The sequence below is a fragment of the Hyperolius riggenbachi genome, chromosome 6 (assembly GCF_040937935.1).
Source record: "Hyperolius riggenbachi isolate aHypRig1 chromosome 6, aHypRig1.pri, whole genome shotgun sequence".
Lineage (NCBI taxonomy): Eukaryota > Metazoa > Chordata > Amphibia > Anura > Hyperoliidae > Hyperolius > Hyperolius riggenbachi.
In genome coordinates this window covers 100,625,993-100,653,376 of record NC_090651.1, presented here as the reverse complement: position 1 = coordinate 100,653,376, position 27,384 = coordinate 100,625,993, and the positions used below count along the sequence as shown (strand labels likewise).

Here is a 27,384-nt window from a genome sequence, read left to right as displayed (position 1 = left end):
TCAATGCCGAGGTACCGAATCATAGGTACTACTTGGAGGGGGTGCGTTTGTGGCGGTAAAGAAGGATATGGATCTAGAGGTAGTAGTAATGACTTATTCCAGTTGATCACCAATGTGGAATATTTCCCAAATTCCTGAATTATGGAGAGAGCCGCGGGTAGAGATACATGTTGGTCAGCCAGATATAATAGCAAGTCATCCGCGTATAAGGAAACCTTTTCCTCCAAATCTGCAACACGGAGTCCAGACACCTCAGTTGAGGAGCGAAGAGTTGCCGCCAGGGGCTCCACTGCCAGTGCAAAAAGTGCAGGTGACAGCGGACACCCCTGCCGGGTGCCGTGACCCAAATTGAAGAAGGAGGAAATCCTATTTCCTGTCCTAACCCTGGCCTTGGGATAGGGTGTTAATATATGTAATGAATTTTGGGCTCACTCCAAATTTTTAAGCACCTCCCACAGATATATCCACTTGAGACTATCAAATGCTTTTTCGGCATCAAGCGATGCAATAACCCTAGAGCCACTATTGATGTGCCGAGTGGATTTATTCGTGAACACCCGTCTCAGGTTGATATCGCATCCCTTACCAGGAATGAATTCTGATTGGTCCTTGTGGACTACAGATGTAATAACAGTGTTGAGGCGAATGGCCAGAACCTTGGCTTAAATTTTATCATCTACGTTTAAAAGAGAAATGGGTCGGTAAGAGGAGCAGAGAGATGGGTCCTTATCTTTTTTAGGAATAACCGTAATTAAAGCTTCAGACATTGTGGGGGACACTACCCCTTCTTTCAGTATCTCTTTAAATAAGGACAGGAGTTTAGGAGCTAGTTGTTTACTGTACTTTGCATATAGCTCAGAGGGAATTCTGTCTAGTCCCGGGGTCTTCCTGGGTTTCAGTGATGAAATAGCTTGGCAAACTTCCTGTAAGCTAATGTCTGCCTCTAGTAGTTCCCTATCTTCAATAGATAATTTAGGGAAGAATCTATACATTTAAATGGGGAGCAGGGACACAAGGGGACAGTATTAGAAACACAAGGGACACAAGGGGACATTATTAGAAACATGTGCAGGTAGCTGGGACATGGGGAGAGAGGCGTGGACACTAGGGAGATAGCGTGGACACAGGGGAGGTAGCGGGGGCACCAGGGAGAAGGGGACACCTAGGGACAGCAGGGGGGACCTGGGGACAGAAGGGGGATACTTGGGAGGACAGAGGGGGGATCTGGGGTCAAAATGGGGAACCTGGGGACAGAAGGGGGGACCTGGGGACAACCGGGAGGACAGAAGGGAAACACCTGCGGATGGTAGGACACACCTGGGGGGATGGTAGGGGACACCTGTGGACAGAAAGGGACATCTGGGTGGACAGAATGGGACACCTGGAGACAGAAGGACGCATGGGAGGATACCAACTGTGGGAGAACATCTTCAAGACGCTCCTGGAACATGAACGCACCAGGTTTAGTATAATTTGTTTTTCCCCTGGTTTGTGCATTCTAAACCTAGGTGCGTCTTATATTCCGGAGCGTCTTATATGGTGAAAAATACTTTAATTACTAACTGACTAAGGTAACTCCTGGATGAGCATCTTGGCACTTAATAGTCAGCCTATGTGTGGCACTGTTCGCCGGGCCCCAGATTCACTCGGGCCCCATACAGCAGTCCTGCCTGTGATGCCCTGAAGGCGGCCATGCTGCTCAGGCATCAGGTTAAAGCAGAATCCCACCTAAAACACTTTTTGTATGGAAAAATGAAGCATTTGATTGTTTATTTATGTCTGTCTATTGGGGAGCTTTTCCTGCACTCCTGCTATAGAAAACCTCTAAGGCAGAGGACTTTCTTTGCTACTTGTTTTGTCGTTGGAGAGCTGTCCTTTTACTTTATGTCCTGTGGTACTGCAAGACCTGTAAGGCGGGGTCACAATAAAAGCACAGCAATTAAGATGACATCATAAATTAAATTACCTTCAGGCAGCATAACCCTACAGTGGTTCCCCCCCTTTTTTTTTTGCATTCTCTGATGTAAAAAAAAAAAACCCAAATAAAAAAACAAACAAAATACTCATTGAAAATTGGAAGACTGGAAAATCAGAAAAACGGAAAATGGCCATTTCCGACCAACATCAAATACTAAATCCTGCATCAGGAAAGTGTCATGTACCTACACATGCATAGCATGGCAGTTACACATTGTTACAGTGTTAAAGCATTAGTCCATCTTTATTCCAGCTTTTACAGGACACGGAACGGATTCCCATATTGCCAGGAGTCACTGCAGACAGTGTGGCTAAAATTTGTTTTAGATCTTTGAGAACTACTGTTGACTGCAGAAAAAAAACTTCCTTAAAATGCCTCAAAAACGCAAAATGCTATACATGGTTTTAAGGCACTTTTACTGGCCCAGTCTCACTGGGCGATTAGGGGCCGATTACAGCTGGCAATTTGCGATTAGTGCCACTTGCAAAATGCCCTACATGCAGCATTTTACCACGATTTTAGAGTGATCGCAATTTAGAATGCTAAAAAGCTCTGATCGTGATTGCTCAAAAATCGCAGTAATCGCAGTAAAATCACCAGCGCAAATCACTGTTCTGCGATGACCAAGTGAGAACGGGCCCTGAAATCACCAGCGTGAGCTTTGCCTAAAAGGCTTACAACTACAAAAGCACTTTCAGGCCCCTTTTACACCAGGCCGCTTTCTATGCGTTGCATTACCCTTTCTGCATGCAGGATAAGGCAGCAGCAATGAAAGTCTATGGGGCCTAGCACACTAACCCCGTTGCATTACGCTAGAAGTGTCTAATTGGCCGGCGACCTGCTGCAAAGTGTGTTGCAGTTGGACTTCTGTGGCAATGGAATGCATGTAAGTCAATGGGCGATGCAGAAAATTTAAATACATTGGCGGCGACAGTGTGGCATGCATGCATGGAATGATGCAACTACGGCAGGGAAGCCAGGAATCCCAGGGGCGTACTTCCTATTACTGAGCAAGGGGTAGCAACGGGTGTGCGGGGGGGAGGGACTACTATGCAAATGACTCTGTTGGCGCATTCAGCCGCAGGGTCACATAATTGTAGTTTTTGGCGTTGCGGTGCGATGGGAGAGGAGCATCACACTGCAACGTTTTGGCCGGGTGTAAAACCGGCCTCAGGGATCACAATATGACGAGATCATATCTGCATTTCACTTTAACCTTGACATCACTTGTGGTCCAAAACTTGCAGGATTTTCAAAATACATCCTATGTTATGCTATGCATTCCATTAGCTATACAATCTTCCTACAGCAAGCAATTATGGAAGAAACTGAAAAGTATGCTAATATATATATGCATTCTTTTCACTTTCTTCCATAATTACTTGCTGTAGTACAATTTGGGAGAGAGAGAAAGAGGGGGGGAGAGAGAGAGAGAGAGAGAGAGAGAGAGAGAGAGAGAGAGAGAGAGAGAGAGAGATACTAAATAACAGCAGACTTACGAGATCTGCTCCAACAAGTTCCTTAACGGGGCAGCCAGCTTTTTCCTGCAGGTTGAAATTCACTAATCATTATAAATTTATATAATACAGTTATTATTATATTATCCACTAAAGATGCACTCTAACCTAAAGTAAAAAAAAAAATCCCACAAAAATCATCAATAAGCTCCTTCTGCCTACTCAATACTAGGAAGGATAGGGACAGGGAGCTGCCATCATAAATATTGCTATCAGCACCACCTGTAGATAAAATAAGGTATAACAGCTTGGCCTCTCAGATGTACGTCTGAACTATGAAATCTTATATTAATTAGTGTAAAGAACAATGAGAAAAGTGTTCCTCTATTAATGTTCACCAAGTTGTTTTGCAGACAAAGGGTCTCTTCTCTGCTCAGTAGTAATGCCTTCTCCCTTTCCCACCTGACACTGCTGCCCACTGCCTAGCTTCACTAGTGATGCAGTAGCTAGGCAATGGCATCACTGGAAGGCAAAGAAAAGCATTTCCTGGGGAGACAGAGGGTTGTCCTGGGTGAGAGGATAGTGGCATGGGCAAAAGGGCATGGTTAGGCTTCCAAACCAAGTACAATGTGCAAATGCCAGAACTTATCTGGGTTCTGCAGAGCCTTGTTAGTGACAGCAGCATGCACTGCTGAGGAGCCAGGATTATACAGTATACTATATACAGCACTTTACTGACATGCAATTTGTTTGTTTCCCCTCTTCAGTCACAGGTGTTTCCTGGTCCTGTGGGCAGGGCCGGTTCTAGCCACAATGGAGCCCCGGGGCAAAAGTAGCCTGGGGCCCCCCTGCCCCCCCCCAACGATAGCCAGATGTGCTCCCTCCTAATTCCTGCCAACAAGCCAGAAGTACCCCCTCGATCCCCAGTACAGTCTTCCCTCATTACAGACTTCATTAGTAACCTAATGAAGTCGGTGAGAGAGACACACACTCACCTCCTAAATGATCCGGATGATGAAGTTCCCATCTGTGTCCCCTGTAGCTACTCTGTTCTGCACTTCTTGCTAATCCATTCAGGCACTAGAGCCCAAACGTGAATAAGGAAGTGAAGGACTGAATCACTACAGGGGGGACATCTGGGAGATGCATCACCTGGGTCTTTTTTGAGGTGAGTGGGTGTCTCTCCCACTGCCTTCATTACATTGCGGGGGGGGGGGGGGGGGAGAGGGGAGCAGCACGCAGGGGGGGAAAAGCAGGGAATCTGGCCAGCGGCAGCCACGGGGGAGCATGCAGGGGTATCTGGCTGGGAGCTATATGAAGTTATTGAGGTGAAAGGGGACACTTGGGGCCCCTCATGGATGCGGGGGCCCCGGGGGGATTGCCCCTTTGCCTGTAAGGAAGCGCCAGCCCTGCCTGTGGGAGTGCTCAGTGACAGAGTTTACCTGCATTTGTTAAAGTATCTAGATAGGAAACTGCCAGCCCACCAAGTACTTCCTGTATCAAAGACATCCTTAGCTATAGATCCTAATCTTTTTTTTTTGGGGGGGGGGGGAGGGGGGCATATTTATATAGAGGTGGTCATCTGCTAATACAAAAACAATGTAGGCGGGCCACTAAATTCCGTTGTGGCCATGGATTGCTACAACTTAAAGTGGCAATCTGCAGCAAACTTGTATAAAGATTGTTTGCCTTAAAGCAAAACTGAAGTCAGAAATTCACTTCAGGTATGATACTTCCCTAAGTAGAGGGAAGGCTCTGGACAGTATAGAGCCTTCCTGTTCCTGTGTGTCGCCTGTGTTTCCAGCACTGTCTGCTGGTAAAGCTGTTTGCCAAATCAGCTCTTTCCAAGCTGTTCAGGATGAGGAATCACTACTGTGCATGCGCAAATCCGAACTCACCCATTTACAGTAGTGACACACTCGCCCTCAAAACTACTATGGAGACACGGTTACTTGCTACTGCGCATGGGCGACTGTACTCACATAGGCACAGTACGGCCGCACTCATGCATAAATAAGAACGCGGCTGCAATTTTCCAGAGGGTCCGGGCAGTGGTGCAAGGGGCGAGAAGGACAAGGGAAGCATCTGAAGGTTCCTAGGTGACTATCTGTATTTTTCTTGCAGGCTTCATCTTAGATTTACTTTAATCACTTCAGCATCACAGTTTTTTTGCCTTAAAAACCAAAACAATTTTCACATTTCAGCGCTCCTCCCATTCATTCCTCGATAACTTTATTGATACTTATAACACTAAAACAATCTATATGTAGTTTTTTTTCACCACAAGTTAGTCTTTCTTTGGTACATTTTGTAAAGAATATTTTTATTTTATATGCATTTTAAAGGGAATAATTAGAAAAAAATAGGTTAAAAAATCATAATTTCTCAGTTTTCAGCCATATTAGTTTTAAAATAAAATGTGCTTCAACACATAAAACCCACATGTTTTATTTGTCCATTAATTATTACAATGTTTAAATTTTGTCCCTATTACAATGTACGGCAATAATATTTTATCTGGAAATAAAGGTGTATTTTTCCACTTAGGGATTTTTAACACTATAACACTAATTACAAGACTTTATTTGCAAAATTAACGGTAATATACCCTCATGACATACATATAAAAAAGTCCCTAAGGTTACTATTTTTGTAATTTTTTTTTTAAATGGTGTAATTTTTTTTTTATAAGTGTTTTACTGTATTCGGGTAACTATGGGGCAGAGGTGGAAGAGGTTAAAAAAATAATAAACATTTATTTATTTTTCGTATGTAAAAGTGTATAATGGTGTATTTTTACTTTATGGCCACAAGATGGTGCTACACCATTCCATGTTCTATGAATAGAACACGGAATCAAGTGTTTACAACAGAGTTTGTTTGTTTTTTGAACGAGAGGCTGCGTCGCTGCCACAGGCTCTGATTCATCACAGGCACGGAGTTTGGGAACATCTGTTTTTCACACCCCAATCATGTAAGGAGGGAATTGCGACAGCAAGGAGAACGGAAACTCCGAGCGGATCGCAAATGGCGGTGGTAAGTAAACAATACTCATATCTACTCCCCTGATCCGCAAGTGAAGTATACAGGGGCGTAGCAAAGGTCCGCAAGTAGTTAAGGGTAAATGTAATGGTTAGTGCGAGATCGTCTCATGCTCAACCAAATATCACAGCTGACGCATTTCAGGGAACATAACCAAAGAGTAAACACAATACATCCATGACTTACCGCCACTGCTTCAATTTGACTATTTAAATTTTCAACAGCCAACTTCTTCTCCTCGTCCTGTGAAAATGATATGTAAATGCTATTAAAAAAGAAACACCATGGTGCATTATTTCAGGTTTATTATAACTGAATCAAGAGAATCAGTAATGACAAAATACTACATGATAATAATGAAATCATTATAAATAATAATGACAAGCATCTGACGTGTTCAGAGACTTGCATGGGGGTCAGGCTAATCTGCAGAGAGCCGTGCATGTAGAGCAGGAATGCAGCCCGTTATGCGTCATAAATCACATGATTTTCTGCAGATTTCATACATCTCTATGGATATATTTAGCAGAACTGAAAACTTTAGTTCAACATGTACATTTCATGCTTTGCTAATTATAATGCTAATATATTCAATATAATAAGCATGAACTATTTTCCTCGATGTCCAAGGACTAATGCAGACCAGAGCAAAATGCTGGTATCTGAAGTGCTCACCAGCCCAATATAAAGATTATCTGTGAGATAACAGAGCAAGTTAGGAAAACCACAAAACTACAGTAGTGATGCAGAGTGACAAAAAAAAATTTCATATCTTACAAAAAAATCAACAAACATGTCCTAGCCCAGTGCTGACTGTACAGACGCATGTCAGCTGTGTAGCTGACAGCACGTTCTGTTGCAATGAGGGGGGGGGGGGTGACAGAGTGCAGCATATGTGTTGTCGCGGATGGAGAAGCGGCATGCACAAGGGAATTGACTGTTGCTCAGCCAAGTTGGCCCGCCAGGTGATTTACTTGTTGAGTGGCAGTCTGACTACTGTGGTGGTCGGTGCTGCTCTATACAAGCCTATTGGTTGAAGCTAGCTTTAGTCACAAAGGTGAATGAGACGTAAGAAGAATCTTCCATATATTTACCGTACTCTTTCCTTTAAGTGCACATGCTTCTTTGAGAGCGGCATCAACAAAATCAGTGGATTGCTATTAAGACAAAACAGAGAAAATTGATTGTGGCCATTATATTCTGCAAAACATTCATTCATATGATTTATCACAGATTCACAAAACCTGATAGTCTTTGAACAAAAGCCATATCTTAAATTTAAGCTAAGGTCACTGTATTGTCCACATATTCAATATGCAAGTAATGCTGCAGAATCTATCTTCTTAATGTTAACTTTACACTGCTCAATCAATAGCATTGAAAATGCAGATAAAACAACTTAGTTGGTCTCTGTTAGTTCCATCTGGAACACACAAGGCAATATTAACTACAAGCGCTGTAAACAAAACCATCAGATCCAAATGGGAATCTATAAAACACATATCAGCTGGATACTTACCTAAGGAGAGGGCAGGCTCTGGGTCCAATAGAGCCTTCTCTCTCCTCTCTCAGTCCCCTCGTTGCAGCAGCAGCTTCTCCGTTTAAATCTTCCACTGTGGCAGACTTTGGCAATCTTCGGGAGCTGAGTCCTCCCGAAGACAGGCTGCTCCATACTGCGCATGGACGAGTGCGCGAGAGAGGACGCTCGCACATGTGCAATTTGGAGCGGCCAGTCCCAAGTGCTCCCGAAGACTTCTGAACAGGGTTGCTCATCAGGACCTCGTGATCACGGATTACCCGTGATCACAAGTTGTTTTTCATGAATCCGGACTCGAATTTGAAGTTCAATGCCGATCTCGAATTTGAAATCGAATGTATCCGGATTCTACACTCGAATTCGGCCGTAAACACGAGTGTTAACCTGTGATCACGAATTCGGATTGCGGTATCCAGGGGATGACGTCATTGGGCCAATCAGAAGGCCCCCAGCCGAGGCCCTAGCAACCAATCAAAGGAGGGGAGCCTGGCCCTCCCCTCCTCTATATAAGGCGGCGGCCATCTTGAGGAACTCGTCCTTGCTTGTGACTGTGGTACTGAGAGCATCTCCAGTGCTGCTGTTTGTCTGAGCAAGTGCTTTTCTCACTGTTTACCCAATGTTTTGCTTCATAATCACATTCTGAACACATTTATTGTACTCATTTATAGTTAGTTAGTAATTTGATTGTTATAGTTCAGTCAGCTAGTGTAGTGTATATACTGTATACTGTGCTAGGCTAGTGTTAGGTCTGTGTGCAGGCTAAGGTCTGCTAGCCTAGGGTAGCCTGCCCTTAGCCTACTATCTTAGGCAGATGAGGGATTATAGTTAGTAGTAGTGCTGCTACGTACTAGTTTAGTTAATTTGTACGGCTAGTCTGTCAGTTGATTTAGTGCCGCAGCTTCAGTACTGTTAGTTACTTTACAGGCCAGCATCTGTTGTGATTTGTGACTGCCATTTGCCTGACCCTATTGATTGTGTGTGTGACAGACTTTTATTGTCACTGTCTGTCACACTAGTTATAGATCGACTACTGTAGACTACAACACTACTAGTAGTAGAACTGGGGAAAACAGCTTGACTGCACCCAATGTGCTCCTCTACCTGAGGGAGCAGGAGAAGACGTGGCTGACCCCCAGAGACCTCAAGGTCAGATTAGTGGTTTCCGACAATGCGGCCAACCTGCTGGCTGCCATCACCAGGGGACACTTGACCCATGTCCCCTACTTTGCCCACATCCTAAACCTGGTGGTGCAGAAGTTCCTGCGCACCTACCAGGGGATGGACAATCTGTTGGAAGCGGCTCGGAAAATTGTTCGCACTTTCCGCCGCTCAGCCACTGCCGCAGCAAACCTGGCCGACATGCAGCAGTGCAAGGGCCTGCCACGACACCGGTTTGTCATCGATTTGCCAACTCGCTGGAACTCCACCCTGGCGATGTTGGAGTGGCTGGTTGAGCAGAGGAGGGCTGTCAACCGACACATCGTTGAAGGCACTCTCACCAGCACCACCAAACTCCAGCTCCTCTCAAACGCACAGTGGGGGCAAATGCAGCAGGTCTGCTTGGTGTTGGCTCCCTTCCTGCAGGGAACCAACCTAGTGGTGAGCCAGGAACAGGCATCCCTCTGCCAGTGGGTCCCCTTTGTTTGTCTGCTGGACAGGGCCTGGAGTGATCTGATGGACAGTAGGAGAGGAGGCCCTGATCCAGCTGGAACAGCAGCCGCCTGCGCAGTCCACTTCTGTGCAGGATTTTGACTTGTTGAAGGAGGAGGAGGAGTTGGAGGTCCTGGACATTGCTGTTGAGGGGGAACAGCAGAGTGCAGCTGCAGTGGTGCGAGGGTGGAGAGGGGAGGAAGAGGCTCAGGGGCCAAAGGAGGAGGAGGACAGCATTGCGGCCGCTGGCCCTGGTGTATCTGTTGGACAGTCCACCCTGTTCCCCATGGCAGCACACATGCTGTGGTGCCTGCGCACAGACCCCAGGGTTAAGCAGATGCGTGCTCGGGAGGATGCCTGCATCAACATGATCCTGGACCCACGGCTGAAGGGGAAGGTGGGTCAGTTCCTGCCTGCTGGAGACCCTAAACAGCGAACAATGGAGTTGCAGCAGATACTTGTTCAGCGATTGGAGAAAGCCTTTCCCCAGCCTTCCACCCACTCTGTCCCTGTCCAGCCAGCACAGTAGCCGGTGCCTGGAGCCAGCAGCAGAAGCAGCATCAGGCACACAGGAGACCTGCTGTCATTGACTAAGGCACTCTACATTACGGTGGAGCAGCCGAGAGAGGAGGTGCATGAAGCAGCATCCTCCTCTCAAAGTCACAGCCAGCGCCTGACCCGGATGGTGGCCGACTACATGGGGTGCTTCAGCGGGCGTGACACCAGCGAGGAGCCTGTGGACCCCTTGGAGTACTGGGTCAAATGCTTGGAGATCTGGAGTGAGCTGGCGCCGTACTCCCTGGAAGTCCTGTCTTGCCCCCCTTCCAGCGTGCTGTCCGAGAGGTGCTTCAGTGCGGCCGGTGGCATGGTCACCGAGAAGTGCTCTTGTCTGTCCCCAGAGTCCATGGACAGACTCACATTCCTCAAGATCAACCAGGCCTGGATTGAAGGCACGTTCCAGGCACCTGTTGTCGGCGAGAGGAGGACATGAGGTGCCTGGGAATTATTTTTTGACAACATCAACATTCAGTCCCCTGCTAATTTGGCCTTGTTTTTCTTTAGGTGCTGTGGTACCACCGCTAGGTGCCATGGCCTAGGCTGTCTGCTGCCATATATGTCCTTCGGACTGCTGCTGCATTAAACCTCCTGTCTGTGTTCCCACCACCACCACCACCAGGGTCTACTCCGTTATGCTCTGCTGCCACTAGCTATTTTACACACCCTCAAAATAGCTACTAGTACTGTTCTTGTGTAAAAAAAAAATGTTTGAGTTGTCTGGGATGCAAACTGTGCTGTCCGAGTTGTGGGGAGAATCCAACTTCTGCTGTACGACCACTTCCTGGAACCTCACAGTTGTTTCTTTTTGTTTGTGCTGTGGTATCGCCACTAGGTGGCATGGCCTGTTACAGTGCCTGCTGCCACACGTCACTCCTCCTCCTACTCCTGATGCTGCTGCTTTAACCTCCTGCTGTCTGTGCTCCCACTGACAGGGTACACAGAATTATGCGCCACTAGCTTTTTCACCACTATGATAGCTATATTTTGTTGGTACCACCGCTAGGTGCTATGGCTTATTGTATTTTATGCTGCCACAGGTCACTCCTTCTCCTCCTCCTGCTGCTGCTTAAACCTCCTGCTGTCTTTGCTCCCACCGCCAGGGTCCACAGAATTATGCGCCGCTAGCTTTTACGCCACTACAATAGCTATATTTTGCTGTAAAAAAAAATTCTGCGGTGTCTGGATTGAAAACTGTGCTGTCCCAGTTGTGTATTGGACACAGTGTGGGCTCCGAGATTGCTGTCTCGAACCTCCTGCTGTTGGTGTTTATTACAGCCGTGGTACCAACGCTAGGTGCCATGGCCTGTTATATTGCCAGGTGAAGAAGAAGATGAAAAACCAAGTGAAAAACCAAGTGAAGATGAACCAGAAGAAGAATAATACTAGAAGAGAAACCAGGTGAAGAAGAAGAACCAGATGCCAGTGAAGAAGAAGATGATGAAGATGATGGTTGGTGAGAAAGAAGATGGTGAAAAAGAAAAAGAAGACGGTGAAGAAAAAGATGGACAGCAGAAAAAGAAGAAGGTGAAGATGGTAAAGAAGAATAAACAAACAAATACAGAAAAAAAAAGTTTTCCATCAATTTTTTTTTATTTTAATTACACCTCCACAGATATTTAATTGTGGTTTCCCTTTAAAAAAAAAACAAGATGCTTTAGGGCCATTTCGAATTCGTGATCACGACTCGTTATTCAGATTCAATTCGTGATTACGGCTCTAATTCAAATTCAAATCTAATTCTATGGTTGTGATCACGGCCGAATCCGGATTTGACCCGGACCCGGATTCGGATGTACTCAAATCGAATTTGGGTACATTCGAGCACCATTGCTTCCAAAGCCTCTTTTGGCGGCAGCGAGAACAGTATTCGACCAAATTGGTTGAATACTGCTACGGGGGAGCCAGCGTTGGAACGTGGGACCGGGAGAGGAGCAAGAAGATTCTATAGGACCCAGAGCCTTTCCTCTCCTTAGGTAAGTATCTGGCTGATTTTTTTTATCATAGATTCCTAATGACTTTACCATAATGTGCATTCTTCTTCCAACTGATTGGAGACAACTTAAAACTGATTGGTTTCTCAGTCATTAAACAGTCACACAGGACTGTAAATATCGATTGGTCATATACATACACAACACAGCATGTGTTTGTGAAAATAACAAAATGATAAGGTTTTAGAATTTTCTGCACCAAAAAAAAAAAAAAAAAGAAGAAAATATTGAATGTGAAATTCAAACTATGTATATATTTGTTTTGGGCAGCATGGTGGTTTAGTGTGTAGCCTTGCAGCACTGGGTTCTTAGTTTGAAACCCAGCCTGGGCACTACCTGCACAGAGTTTGTATGTTCTCCCTGGTGTGTGTGTTTCCTTCGGGCTCTCTGGTTTCCTCCCACATCCCCCAAAAAATACAGATACGTTAATTGGCTTCCCCTAAAATTGACCCTAGACTATGATGAACATATAACCATGGTAGGGATTAGATTGTGTGTCCCTCTGAGGGACAGTTAAATAGTACCAGAGGTGATATGATGAGATAAACTTGTGTATGTACTGTGCCAAACAAGTTAATAACGAGGCTGTATTTTTTTTTTCTGCCTGAAAGCATTAATGTGCAGGCATGCAAGTGACAGCTTCTCTATTGTTGGTACCTTTTCGGTAACCCTCACAGACCAACTTTTGAAGGTATGGGATAGATAAAAAAAAGTCAACAGTTCATGTATTTTCACCCTGGGAGACACTGCCATTAGGCAGCGACAATAAAACATTAAATCTACTTTGTAAATGTTTACACATAACTAGTGTTGGGCGAACAACTGGATGTTCGGGCTCGCGAACGTTCGCCGAACATGGCCGCGATGTTCGGGTGTTCGCGCCGAACTCCGAACATAATGGAAGTCAATGGGGACCCGAACTTTCGTGCTTTGTAAAGCTTCCTTACATGCTACATACCCCAAATTTGCAGGGTATGTGCACCTTGGGAGTGGGTACAAGAGGAAAAAAAATATTTGAAAAAGAGCTTATAGTTTTTGAGAAAATTGATTGTAAAGTTTCAAAGGAAAAAATGTCTTTTAAATGCGGAAAATGTCATTGGTGGGTGAGCGGTGTACTACTGTTCCCAGCAGCGACACAGAGCACAATGCTATACAGTGGTGGGTGAGCGGTGTACTACTATTCCCAGCAGCGACACAGAGCACAATGCTATACAGTGGTGGGTGAGCTGTGTACTACTATTCCCAGCAGCGACACAGAGCACAATGCTCTACAGTGGTGGGTGAGCGGTGTACTACTATTCCCAGCAGCGACACAGAGCACAATGCTATACAGTGGCGGGTGAGCGGTGTACTACTGTTCCCAGCAGAGACACAGAGTGGCAGTAAACGCAATGCTATACAGTGGTGGGTGAGCGGTGTACACAGAGTGGCAGTAAACACAATGCTATATAGTGTGGGTGAGCGGTGTACTACTGTTCCCAGCAGCGACACAATGACTGAGGGGACCCTGGCTAGCCTGGCTAGAGAGAACTACCCTGCCTGCCTACCCAAAGCTAAACCCACAGACAAAATGATGTGGATCAGGTATTTATTTACCCGAACCACGTGACCCGTTCGGCCAATCAGGGCGCGTTCGGGTCCGAACCACGTGACCCGTTCGGCCAATCACAGCGCTAGCCGAACGTTCGGGGAACGTTCGGCCATGCGCTCTTAGTTCGGCCATATGGCCGAACGGTTTGGCCGAACACCATCAGGTGTTTTCGGTCGAACTCGAACATCACCCGAACAGGGTGATGTTCTGCAGAACCCGAACAGTGGCGAACACTGTTCGCCCAACACTACACATAACATAAAGCCATGAGATATCTAAAAAAACAACAGTTCCAATTGCTCCTGGACCCGCCAGCGGCCACTTCCGGTTTCGCTGTCACCGGCCGACAGCCTGGGAACGCAAGTGATTCTTCGCATTCCCAGCTACAATAGCACCCCATATACTGTTATTGCGGCCTTCCTTTTTTTCAGTTTGGCCTTTAAGGCCCATACACACGTCGGATATTTCTGAACGACGGGTCGTTTGAACGTCCCGTCGTTCAGTCGTTCGCACGTCAAATCCGACGTGTGTACAGACTATCGTTCGCGTGATAAGACTGGTTACCAGCGATCCGCCCGGCGGATCGCTGGAAACCAGTCTTATCACGCGAACGATAGTCTGTACACACGTCGGATTTGACGTGCGAACGACTGAACGACGGGACGTTCAAACGACCCGTTGTTCAGAAAAATCCGACGTGTGTATGGGCCTTTAGCTTGGCTGAATTTCCCACTCAAAACATTGAGCCATTGTCTAGATGCAGGCACTTGCTGATAAGAAGACACAGAAGTGGCCTCCCAGCAAAGGAAATTGATTGTTCAGTTGTATACAGATCTGAAGACACTTATCCAGCTTCAGAGCTATATGGAGGATATGTATAATACTCTAGGATACACAAAGATATGTAGAATACATTAGGGAAGGGAGGACCCTGCCAAAGGCTTACAACCTTAGGGGAAGGGAGATGGACACACTAGGTAAATTAAATATATTTTATACATATGTATTAATATATATTTTTATAATTAAAGGATACATGAGGTGACATGTGACATGATGAGATAGACATGTGTAAGTATAGTGCCAAGCACACAAATAACTATTATTTATTTATTTTAGTATTTATATAGTGCCAACATATTATGCAGATCTGTACAGAGTATATTTTCTTGTCACTAACTGTCTCTCAGAAGGGCTCACAATCTAGTCCCTACCATTGTCATATGTCTATGTAAGTATCGTGTAGTGCATGTATCATAGGGCCAATTTAGGAGGAAGCCAATTAACTTATCTGTATGTTTCTGGGATGTGGTAGGAAACCAGAGTGCCCGGAGGAAACCCACACAGACACAGGGAGAACATACAAACTCCTTGCAGATGTTGACCAGGCTGGGATTCAAGCAGCGGACCCATTGCTGCAAGGCGAGAACGCTAACCACTACGGCACTGTGCTGCCTACAGAAACTATGCTTTGTATCTCATTTTCTTTCTCTGCCTGAAAGAGTTAAAAATCGTGTATACAAGTGGCAGTTTCTGTCTGGATTTGGACTGGTCGAACTAAAGAGTATCCCTCACTGGTAAGGAACTACGACTATAAACACGTTCCTGGTAGTAAATGGCTTCTGAGAGACGGGGATAGATAAAAAGGGTCAGTAGTTCATAGACTTTAGCTCTTTCATACGTCAATGAATTTGTCATTGAGCAGAGACTATGAAACAGTAAAAACTTAAAAAGTACATTTAAATATAAAATAAAACGGTGGGACAACTAAAAAAGTAAATTTTATGCGCAGGAGGAAAAATACAATTGTTTATCTCTGCAATTTATTTTCACCTCATGTTTCCTTTCAATAAATATGTCAGCCTCCATATCCCTCTCACTTCAGGTTTCCTTTAATAACAACTATCTGTATCCAGACAGCGGCTGAGTTTATCAACATGAAAATGTTTACAGACTAGACAAAAATCCCAATGTGTGAACTGCCTCTCTGGTTATTAACAGATTGTAGACTAAACGGTATCATTCTCATTCTATCTATCTATCTATCTATCTATCTATCTATCTATCTATCTATCTATCTATCTATCTATCATCTTTCTCCAGCAATTACATATGTTGTATAAAAAGCAGAAATTCTTACCGCAAGCAAATCCAAGGTACACTTCACGGCTTGTGGTACATCACCTATCAAAATAATATATTGGAGAGTATTCAGTATAGATCATGATTGGCATGACACCATGCTTGTCACACTAAGCTGGTTTTCATACTGTAAGGCTATGTTCACAATGGGGGTTCAGTGCGTAGCATGCAAAAGCAGGATCACAACAGGGAACAGTTGCATTGCATGTTATGCATACGGTGGGATGCATACAGTGAAGCATACAGAACATAAAAAGTATGCTTCACTGCTACTTTAAATGCTCACATTATGCGGTAATGCACTGCATGCATTGCGTTGGGATACTGGACTCTGTAGGATCACCTTGCAACTGATGCGATCTAGACTGCACATAGACTTTCAATTGCGGGGTTTTGCTGTGCAATAAATAGGCTCCATTACAATGCACTGCAACGCACCATTGTGAATGCAGCCTTACTAGTCTTACACATAGTCTAGCCTCAGAGCAAACTGCTGGAAGATATGTGTGGAACATAAGGATGATTAAAACAAATGGATTTTTATGTTCTATGCTATGGAAAACTCAAGTGAATTAAAAGTCGAACTAAACTGAAAGAACTATGGGGTGGCTATTGAAAGACAAGCTGAAAGAAGACTGGAGTAAAAATGAGAGCAGCTAAGAAGGTTTCAATCTGTTTCAAGGACAACTGAAGGAAGAGGGATATGGAGGCTGCCATATTTATTTTCTTACAATACCAGTTGCCTGGCTGGCTGTCATATTTATTTTAAACGTCACAATACCAGTTGCCTGGCTGTCCTACTGATCCTTTGCCTTTAAAGAGACTCCGTAACAAAAATTGCATCCTGTTTTTTATCATCCTACAAGTTCCAAAAGCTATGCTAATGTGTTCTGGCTTACTGCAGCACTTTGTACTATAACAGTCTCTGTAATAAATCAATGCATCTTTCCCTTGTCAGACTTGTCAGCCTGTGTCTGGAAGGCTGCCAAGTTCTTCAGTGTTGTGGTTCTGCTATGAATTCCCCCTTCCAGGCAACTCTATGCACACTGCCTGTGTATTATTTAGATTATGGCAGCTTCTCTCTTCTCTCTTATCTTTTACAAGCTGGATAAATCGTCCTCTGAACTGGCTGGGCTTTCACATACTGAAGAATTACAGACAAGGGCAAAGCTGTTTGCAAGAAGAAAAGAGCAGCCTGAAACTTCAGTGCATGAGAACTGCAGGGAGAAAGAAACACACAAATGATCTCTTGAGATACAAAAGGAAGGGTGTATACAGCCTGCTTGTGTATGGATGTATTTTCTATGTGTGGACATGCTGTACATCAACCTACTTCCTGTTTTGGTGGCCATTTTGTTTGTTTATAAACAAACTTTTAAAAACTGTTTTTAACCACTTTTAATGCGGCGAGGAGCGGCGAAATTGTGACAGAGGGTAATAGGAGATGTCCCCTAACGCACTGGTATGTTTACTTTTGTGCGATTTTAACAATACAGATTCTCTCTAATACTTTTAGCCATAGACCCTGAACAAGCATATACAGATCAGGTGTTTCTGATATTATAAGATTAGCTGCATGCTTGTGTCTGGTGTTATTTAGACACTACTGCAGCCAAATAGATCAGCAAGGCTGCCAGGCAAATGGTATTGTTTAAAAGGAAACAAACATGGCAGCCTCCACATCCCTCTTACTTCAGTTGTCCTTCAAAGAGAAACCGTAACCAAGAATTGAACTTCATCCAAATCAGTAGCTGATAACCCCTTTCCCATGAGAAATCTATTCCTTTTCTCAAACAAATCATCAGGGGGCTCTGTATGGCTGATATTGTGGTAAAACCCCTCCCACAGGAAACTGTGAGGACCATGGTCCTGGCAGTTTCCTGTCTGTGAACCTTGTTGCATTGTGGGAAATAGCTGTTTACAGCTGTTTACAACTGCCAAAAAACAAGCAGCAGCTACTTCCACTGACATCACCTGCAATCAGTAAAAATGTTACCATGACATGTGATCCATGTCAGAATGTAAATCGGGGAGAGGAAAGATTTTACAATGGGCAAACACTGGCTAAATCATTTATACATAATTATTGTAAAAATGAAGCACTATTTTTTATTACATTATTTTCACTGGAGTTCCTCTTTAAATGAAACATGCATTCTAATAGGCTGCTCTGGACAGTTGCTTAACCCTTGTTCCTATTTCCTATGTATCTCTCTGTGTAAATGTGCCCCAGTGTTCCTCAGCATTTTGAGTATAGGCAATTGTTACCACGGTAGAGTCGGACACTAGGCGAGGTAACAGCATTGGCTCCCACCATTTCACATCATTACTTTTTATAAGGTGAGGCGATGGCTCAGAGGAAATAGCAGCCAGGCCACTGGACATCAAACATGCCCTAGGCATTCACCTTGGTTACCTTGTGGATAATGTGGTTATAGTGTAATTATATGCCAGTACTCGATACCAAGATGTCTAAGTTCCTGGCAAGGCACTAATAAAACTCTTCTAACTTGATTCATTGCCTTTTGTTTTGAGGGCTTATTCACAGTGGGACGTTGCGGAGCTGCATTATAAACTGGTATAACGCAGCTTACCGCACTGCAATGCTAATCCTATGGGACGCTCACAGTGCAATGTTAGCATCACATTGTACCGTTTAGCTGTATGGTAACACACTGCTGCAGTGCATTACCTGTAAACGCACACATTACCAGGTACAGGTAACCATACTTTTCATTGACTGTATGCTTTACTGTATCTACTGTATGCGAAGGTAAAGCTGCCTTTATCTACGTTACCTACTTTTTTTTTGCGTTGTAATGCTGCGTTGTGACTTTAACGTCGCATTACAACGCAACGCCCCGTGTGTATGTAGCCTGAAATTTTCAGCCTTGTCCTGTTATCAGCATTGTTTCTTTAGGCAAACAGAGGTGTTCTGGCTTCTGTCTATATTTCAGGAGAGCTGTTACTGCATTCCATTGCTGTTTGACTGTCTTATTTTCATTTTTCTTAATTATGAGACATTACAATAAACCAATGTTTTCTCTAAACAAATGGGGGCAGTAAAATTGCGGTAAAATGCAGCAGCTGTTCTCCCAAAATGTAAATAGAAGCGAAAACACTTGTATCTAGCTGAACAAAAACTAATAACGGGATAGTGCTGAAATATTTAAAAAGTAAATTTTTCTCTTTTGTGGAAGCTACGAGACTTAAAATTCCTTCAGTTGGAAATAAAATTGTGTCAAAATCTGTTTACCAGTAATACTACACTAACAATCATTCATCTCATAAGTTAATTCTTAGTTCAGTTTTGCATTCATAAGAAGTAATTTCTTACCTTGACAATGGCCGAGGCCGACCAGCATGAAGAAAATGAAGAACTTCATAGTGCAGGTTGTTTGGTCTCGATGTAGATACTGATGAAACCCAGGTTTGATTTTTATACTATTAAAGATGCTGACGTCATAAGCATACGGCACAAAGACAATCATTTAAAAAAATTATCATTCCAGGAATTTCAAGTCTATAATAACTAAAATAAATATTGGCTGTGCTTCAGAAAACAGTGCTCATCTGCTACTTTGTTCCTCTTTGTGACCTAAGCCAAATGAGTCTTAATCATCTTTGTGTACACAAGGTAAATGTCCCCAGTGTGTTTTCTTAGAATGCTGGAATTAACTGTTCTATCAGCATAACAACAGAAAATCAGTATAGTGTATATGTTACGGCTAGAACCCGAAGTTGTCCAATTCAGGATCTGGCCGGTCAAAGTGTGAAGTGTCAGTTTCACTCTGAAACATAGATACATAGCTCAGACACTGTCTGGTAGTGACCAGAGGAACCAGGCAGGTCTCGTGAAACACATTGTCCTTTTATTGGTGTGTCTAATAGAGGTATTCTGCAAATGTCCGCTGTTTGCATTTGCGGACAGCAAACATTTGGCGTGTTCGAGCCGCCCCTATACATCATCATTGAGCTAAACTTTGACCCCTTACATCACAGTCAGCAGACACATGGCACCCAATAAGCTAGCACCCCCTCCTAGGCCCCCCCCCCCCCCCATATCAAAAAGCAGTTGCGGTGGCCATATTGGATTAATTCTCTTCTGGCTGCTGACTGTTAGTGAGAGTAGGGTCAGACTTGCTGCAGATAGGTAGGGAAAGCATTAGCTAGGCCTGTGTTCTTGTTCCTCACTTGCTGTGAAAGCACCCCAAACAGCCTTTTTGAGGGCTAGCACATCAGTCTCCTGTGTATTTTTTGTATGTGCTACTACACAGCCCACCGACACCCAGAGCTGTGTGCACACTACAGCTGTTGCTACATTAAGTTGCATGACAGTCACTCCAGTGCTTTATTATTTCACTGTATTCTGATAGCACTATTGCATTTCTCTGTGTGTAACACTCCACACACGTATCCTCCCTTCCTCCCCCCCTTGGGGTGCGGTGCATGGGAATGGTCTACAGTCTACAGAAAGGCACCTTAGAAGCTTTGTACTCCGCCGCCGAGCTGGGAGCAGAGGAGCCAAATGACTGCTCAAATCCCCGGTGGCGTTAAATACTATTCACTGGAACCCCAAATTAGCCTTATGCGCCCCGTGCACTATAGCATTACTGCTATAGCAGCGCCTAATTTCAGCGCTGAGTGCTGTGCACCAAAACCACCTGCTTCCCCTGAGAAACCCATACAATTTAATGTTTATAATGAAAAAGTTCAATCTAGCCTATCAAAGGCTTTTTCTGCATTAAGCCCTAAACACACTGAAGGGTTCTTTTTATAATCAATATGATCTACCAAATATGGTCTACCAAATTAATAGGGCATCTAAAACATATTGGCCTCAATTCTGGCCCGGTTCACATCTGCGTTTTTTTACGGAACATAACCGGAACGTATACTGTACAAACGGAACAGATGTGAAAGGATCCAATGTTAAAGAGAATCTGTATTGTTAAAATCGCACAAAAGTAAACATACCAGTGCGTTAGTGGACATCTCCTATTACCCTCTGACACAATTTCGCCGCTCCTCGCCGCATTAAAAGTGGTTAAAAACAGTTTTAAAAAGTTTGTTTATAAACAAACAAAATGGCCACCAAAACAGGAAGTAGGTTGATGTACAGTATGTCCACACATAGAAAATACATCCATACACAAGCAGGCTGTATACAGCCTTCCTTTTGAATCTCAAGAGATCATTTGTGTGTTTCTTTCCCCCTGTTCTCATGCACTGAAGTTTCAGGCTGCTTGTTTCTTCTTGCAAACAGCTTTGCCCTTGTCTGTAATTCTTCAGTATGTGAAAGCCCAGCCAGCTCAGAGGACGATTTATCCAGCTTGTAAAAGATAAGAGAGAAGAGAGAAGCTGCTCTAATCCTAAATAACACACAGGCAGTGTGCATAGAGGGGCCTGGAAGGGGGAGTTCATAGCAGAACCACAACACTGAAGAACTTGGCAGCCTTCCAGACACAGGCCGACAAGTCTGACAGGGGAAAGATACATTGATTTATTACAGAGACAGTGATAGTATAAAGTGCTGCAGTTAGCCAGAACACATTAGAATAGCTTTTTGAACTTGTAGAATGATAAAAAACAGGATGCAATTTTTGTTACGGAGTCTCTTTAAGCTATTGGACTGGTACAGATACATACCGTTCCCTGGGCCAAAAAAGTGCAGCAAGCCCTAATTTTCCAGACTGTTTTGCCCAACGGAATGGAACCGGACAAAAAATGCTGCTGCATTAGGGCAATGGAAAATGGAACGTTTCTTCACACTAGTGAAAAAACGGACCGTTCCATGGGGGATGAGGGGATGTGGGGATGCGAACCTGAGTGGTGGGAGGGTGAGGAAGGGTGCAGCAGCCAGGCGGGCGGGTGAGCGAGGGTAACTGGGCCTTAAATACATACTTAAACGCTGGCGGTAGAGGCTTCCGTCTTCTTCCGTGTTATGTGACTACATGACGTGTCATGTGACTAGTCACATCACATGCTGTGTAATCACAGCGCAAGAAGAGGAAGCCTCTGCCACTGTCGTTGGGTATGTATTTGCTGACAAACACAATCCGTTTGCCAATGTGCACAGAGCCATCCAGATCCGGTGAAGCGGAGACCGGATCCGCTCACCGGATCCGTTTGGCTCATATTTTCTAATGCGAACCGGGCCTTAGGGTTTTTAAACAAATTACCTCATGTACAGTAATTTACCTCATGAGGGAATGACATTTAGCAATTCTGGTAGGTTTTAGTTATGTTTTACCTCATGAGGTAAATGTATTCAAGAATTGCCATATGCGGTAAATTACACGGTAATTTGCACTTATTTTACTAAAAAATTCTATTCTCATGAAAATTAGGGGCATGCTGGCACATAATTTACTAATCAGTTTAAGATTTGCCTGTACCTGGCGGAAAAGTCAATTTGTGTGCATCTTGCAGTTTTTAGTGGCGTTCCTATTGCTGTTTTAGTGGAGTTCCTATTCAGGCTGTATAATAGAAAAGAATTGTAGAAATAAAACTCCAAATATTTACTATATATATATATATATATATATATATTTATATATATATATATATATATATATATATATATATATATATAGGATGCCTATAGATATACTTTACGTAGATTGCTACATAATCAAATGCACCTCCCCCTCCCAAAAAAAAAACAATTTAAGACGGCTATTATTTATTTTCCATGTTTTATCACATGTTTGGAAATGCAGAAAAAGCTTTCAGAATTGCTAAAAAAAGAAGAAAATACCGCAGGAGGTATTTTACTGACAAAAAATATTTACCTCACATAGCTACCAGAATTGTGGTCATTCATTGTCCCCAGGGTATCACCCATTGATAAATCCTACTTGGTCTGAATAAACCAATTAAGGAATTAGCTGGGAAATCTTGTTAGCTATTGTCTCAGTAAAGATTTTCAGATGTGCATTTGGCAGAGAAATTGGCGCCTAATTTTTAAAGTCCAAATGATCCTTGTCTAGCTTAGGTACGACAACCATATGGGATTGAAGCATAGTGGTAGGGATGGACTCTGAAACAATTTAAAGTGAATCTCAAGTGATTTAAGGGTGTAATCATTTTAGGGGCCAACAAATATCGGTATTTTCTCTAGTAAGCTATGGTAAAGCCGTCAGGTCCTGGTGCCTTGTTTGCCTTCAATGCTTTGAGAGTCCCCAGATTCCCTCACTAGCCATCTCTTTGTTTTACATGTACGCACACATATGGAATCGTCGTACAGCGCCTTTTCTTTCTTAACTACAGATTGCAGTGGAACATTTCCTTTGTCCTGCAGCCAATGTGTTTGTATGCGCATGAAATTGTCATAGAGCGCCTTTTCTGCCTTCACTACAAATTGCAGTGGTACATTTCCTTTGTCCTGCAGCTGATGTGTTTGTATACTGTGTGCCTCTGAGGAAGTGGCTTTTGGCCTTGAAACATGTTAGGCAGTTTCTTTTGTGATTTGGAATCCTGAAAATTGTGTCTGCATGCTATTTCCGCAACTTAGAAGATCTGTGACTTGAAGAATAAAATGGAATTTCTTCATATAAAGCTCTGTGGTTTTTTTAGTGGACTTTTTTGGTACTGCATTGAGGGGTGGTAACAGAACGACTTATTTTATTGTGGTTATAATTGTCTGTGGACTTTACCCATTTGCGTATATAATGCTGCAGAAAGATGTTTCTTAGTTTCTGATGAGTCTACTTCAATTTCATTAACTGCTGTAAAAGTTCATCAGTTCATTGAATAATAATAATCATCAGATAATTGTAATCATTCAAACATTTGTATAGCGCTTTTCTCCTATCAGACTCAAACGCTCAAGTGCTGCAGCCACTGGGACGTGCTGAAGGGGCCACCCCGCAGTGTTAGGGAGTCTTGCCTTGAACTTCTTACTGAATAGGTACTAACCCTAACCAGGATTCAAACCCTAGTCTCCAATGTCAAAGGCAGCGCCCTAACCAGTACACTATCCAGCCACAATTCTTATTACTAGCTATAGCTATCAATTTGACCCTAATAAATGATTTCTGGGCTTCCCATACCGTGTCATAAGAAGTCACTAAGCCCTCGTGGATTAAAAAAATGGTTATACTGTCCATAATTTCTTGAGCAATGGAATTATCTAACAATAGACTATCATTCGATTTCCAAACAGATGGTACTCGGGGATTACAGGTTAAATGTAATGGGACACATTGGTCACCCCACATATTGGCTTCAGCGAGAGACGTTAATAATGGAGGAGTATTCAAAATGTAATCTATTCTGAAAATGGTAGTCCAGTGCATGCCTGGTTCTCCACACATCTAATTATCCATATTGTGTAAGCATGGGCATACCAATCACCCCTGCGAACTCTGCCATCACGGGGGCCCAGAGGCATTAGGGACCCCTCCTTCTCCCTCTACCCAACCAATTAGCAATGCTTGCTCACTAAAACCAAGCGCGGGAGCATGTGTAATTTTTTTTCTGCTTCAAGACATTGCTTCACAGCCTTTCGCCAGCTCCCGATCACATTTTGCAAGGGGGCGGGCCCTATTAACCACTTAACGACCAGCTAACGCCGATAGGCGTCGGCGGGTCGTTAGTGGTATAGCATGGAAACGGCCGCTCGATCGAGCGGCCTTTCCATGCCAGTTCACGGAGGCTGCCTCCGTGAACAATGTGCGAGCCGCCGATCGCGGCTCGCACGCATAATGTAAACACGCGGGGAAGAAATCCCTGCTGTTTACATCAATACGGTGCTGATGATCCCCGGCCTCTGATTGGCCGGGGATCGCCGACATCTGATAGGCTGAGAGCCTATCCTATCAGGCGCAGGGCGGATATCCGTCCTGCGCCGCTCAGAGGGGAAGGGAGAGAGAGGGAACGGGCGAGAGGGCGCAGAACGCTGCGGAGGGGGGCTTTGAAGAGCCCCCCCCACTAAGCAAATGCAGCCAGTGGCGATCAGACCCCCCCAGCAGGACATCTCCCTAGTGAGGAAAAAAGGGGGGTAGTCTGATCGCCCTGCTGCACTCCTGATCGGTGCTGCGGGCTGTAGAGCCCACGCAGCACCGATCACTGAAAAATCCCCTGGTCCTTAAGTGGTTAAGTCTAGTTATGCCCCTGTGTGTAAGCAAGCTTTGGAAGATTTTAGTGGATTTGCATATATCCATATCATTAGAAGCAGAGTGGGAGGTGTGTCACAACCCCATAGGCAAAAAATACAGGAGACAAAAAGCAGGAGCCCAACTGGTGTAGTATGTTTGTAACGATTGGTGTAGGCAATACAGATGTCTAGTTATTAGGTGATCTGCAGAATCACCAATAATACAAGTATAGCCAGCAACAGAAGAGATACTAGATAACAGTGTAATGTGCTTGGTGCAACAGTAAGTACTGATAGATTTAGCAACACCTCACCAGAGGAGCTGGTGGGTACTAACAGTACAGAGCCCCTCACCAGAGACAAGGGCTCCCTGGTGAGAGTAGAGAGGTCAGACAAATCGAGTCGGTAACAAACGGGCAGATAAGGTACAAAATCGGCAGGCAAAGACAAGAAGGTTAAATAGGCAGAGGTTGGCAACAAGATCAGATGGGCTAAGGTACAGAAGTGTAAACCAGAAGGGTAGTCAGAAACGAGCCAGTCATGCACAGGAGAAGATAATAAATACAATCAAATACTAACTATAGATAGATGTATATCGCAAACACTGCATATACATCTATCCCAGCAGGAACCTGACTAGGTCTGAGCGCTAACACGAAGTATTCGCAACAGCAGACAAGTTGCGAATGAAGCCTCCATGCTTAAGAGGCCGAGGATACCCTGAGGCACGCCCCCGGCCCCCCACGACACCAGCCAATCAGAACAGGCGGGCGCGTCCTCTGATGTCAGCCGACCCATAGGTCAGCTGACACGCCTCTTGCCCGTATAAAGATTGTGACGATGCGCGCGCGCCCGCGCTAATGCGACCTTGTGGGCAGAAGACAGACCCGCTAATGTTTGTTACAGTACCCCCCCCCCCCCCTCCTTGAGGCGTGGACTCCGGACAGGTCCTGCATGGCTTCTCAGGAAGCAATTTATGAAACTCCTGCCTCAACTCCTCAGCATGCATACGATGACCCGGCACCCAAGATCTCTCCTCAGGCCCGTACCCCTTCAAATGAATCAGGTACTGAACTGAATTGCGTACCCACCACGAATCCAAGATCCATTCAATCTCAAGCTCAGGTTCTCTGTCAATCACCACCGGGGTGGGGGAGAGGAATCCACATGCACAGCCGGCTTTAACAAAGACACATGAAAAGACTTCACACCTCTCATACTGGATGGCAGTGTGATCACATAAGTCACATCATTGATCTTTTTGGAAACAGGGTATGGGCCAATAAATCTGGGGCCTAATTTAGCCGAGGGTTGCTTCAGGGCCAGATGCCGAGTTGAAACCCATACCATGTCCCCAGGTACAAATTCCCATTCCGGTGACCGTTTCCTATCTGCCTGCTTCCTCTGAGTCTGGAAAGCCCTTTCCAGATTATTTTTGACCATTGACCAAATTTCCTTTAATGATCCCTGCCAAACCTCCAGAGCAGGAAAAGGAGAAGACACTACTGGCAATGGGGAGAACTTGGGGGATCTCCCCGAGACCACCTGGAAGGGTGAAAAGCCAGAAGAAGTGCTCTTCAAATTGTTGTGTGCAAATTCTGCGAACGGCAAGAACTTTGCCCATTCCAACTGAGCATCAGCCACATAGCACCTCAGGAATTGTTCCAATGACTGATTAACCCTTTCAGTCTGACCATTGGTCTGTGGGTGGTAGCCAGACGAAAACGACAGATTCATACCCAAGTGATGACAAAAAGCTCGCCAGAACCTAGACACGAACTGGACTCCCCTATCTGACACCACATTTTCCGGAATGCCATGTAATCGGAAAATGTGCTGAATGAAGAGATCTGCCAGCTCTTGAGCAGAGGGGAGTCCGTCTAGGGGAAAAAAAAAGAGCCATCTTGCTGAACCTGTCGACTACCACCCAGATGACCGTCTTTCCTTCGGACTTGGGGAGTTCACCCACAAAGTCCATAGACAAGTGGGTCTAAGGCTCCTCAGGCATAGGTAAAGACTGAAGTGTCTCGATGGTTTGCTCCTAGCACAAACCGAGCAGTCTCTTACAAATTCGGTACAGTCTAGGGGTAGAGATGGCCACCAAAAACATCTAGCCAGTAATTCCTGTGTCCTAGCCACCCCTGGGTGACCTGCATTTTTGTGGGTGTGAAACAACTGTAAGATCTGTAACCGTAAATGCAATGGTACGAACAAAACCCCCCAAAGGTTTCCCCTCGGGGACGTCTAGTTGATAAGGTCTTAACGTGAGAGACCAGTCTTCCCATGTTTCTGTGACTGCTACGACAACCTTCTCGGGCAGGATGTTTTCGGGAGTTGG

General features: G+C 44.5%; 1 protein-coding gene across 1 annotated transcript in view; it reads right to left on the bottom strand.

Moving 5' to 3' along the window:
• Positions 1-27,384, bottom strand: part of LOC137521025 (uncharacterized) — a 165,558-nt gene that overhangs the window by 45,175 nt on the left and 92,999 nt on the right. Inside the window, exons 2-6 of the mRNA XM_068239740.1 lie at positions 19,284-19,402; positions 15,945-15,988; positions 7,572-7,634; positions 6,664-6,720; positions 3,478-3,522 (exon numbers count right to left, since the gene is read on the bottom strand). Coding sequence (XP_068095841.1) covers positions 3,478-3,522; positions 6,664-6,720; positions 7,572-7,634; positions 15,945-15,988; positions 19,284-19,332 — 258 coding nt within the window. The 5' untranslated portion in view covers positions 19,333-19,402. The remainder of the gene's footprint in view (positions 1-3,477; positions 3,523-6,663; positions 6,721-7,571; positions 7,635-15,944; positions 15,989-19,283; positions 19,403-27,384) is intronic.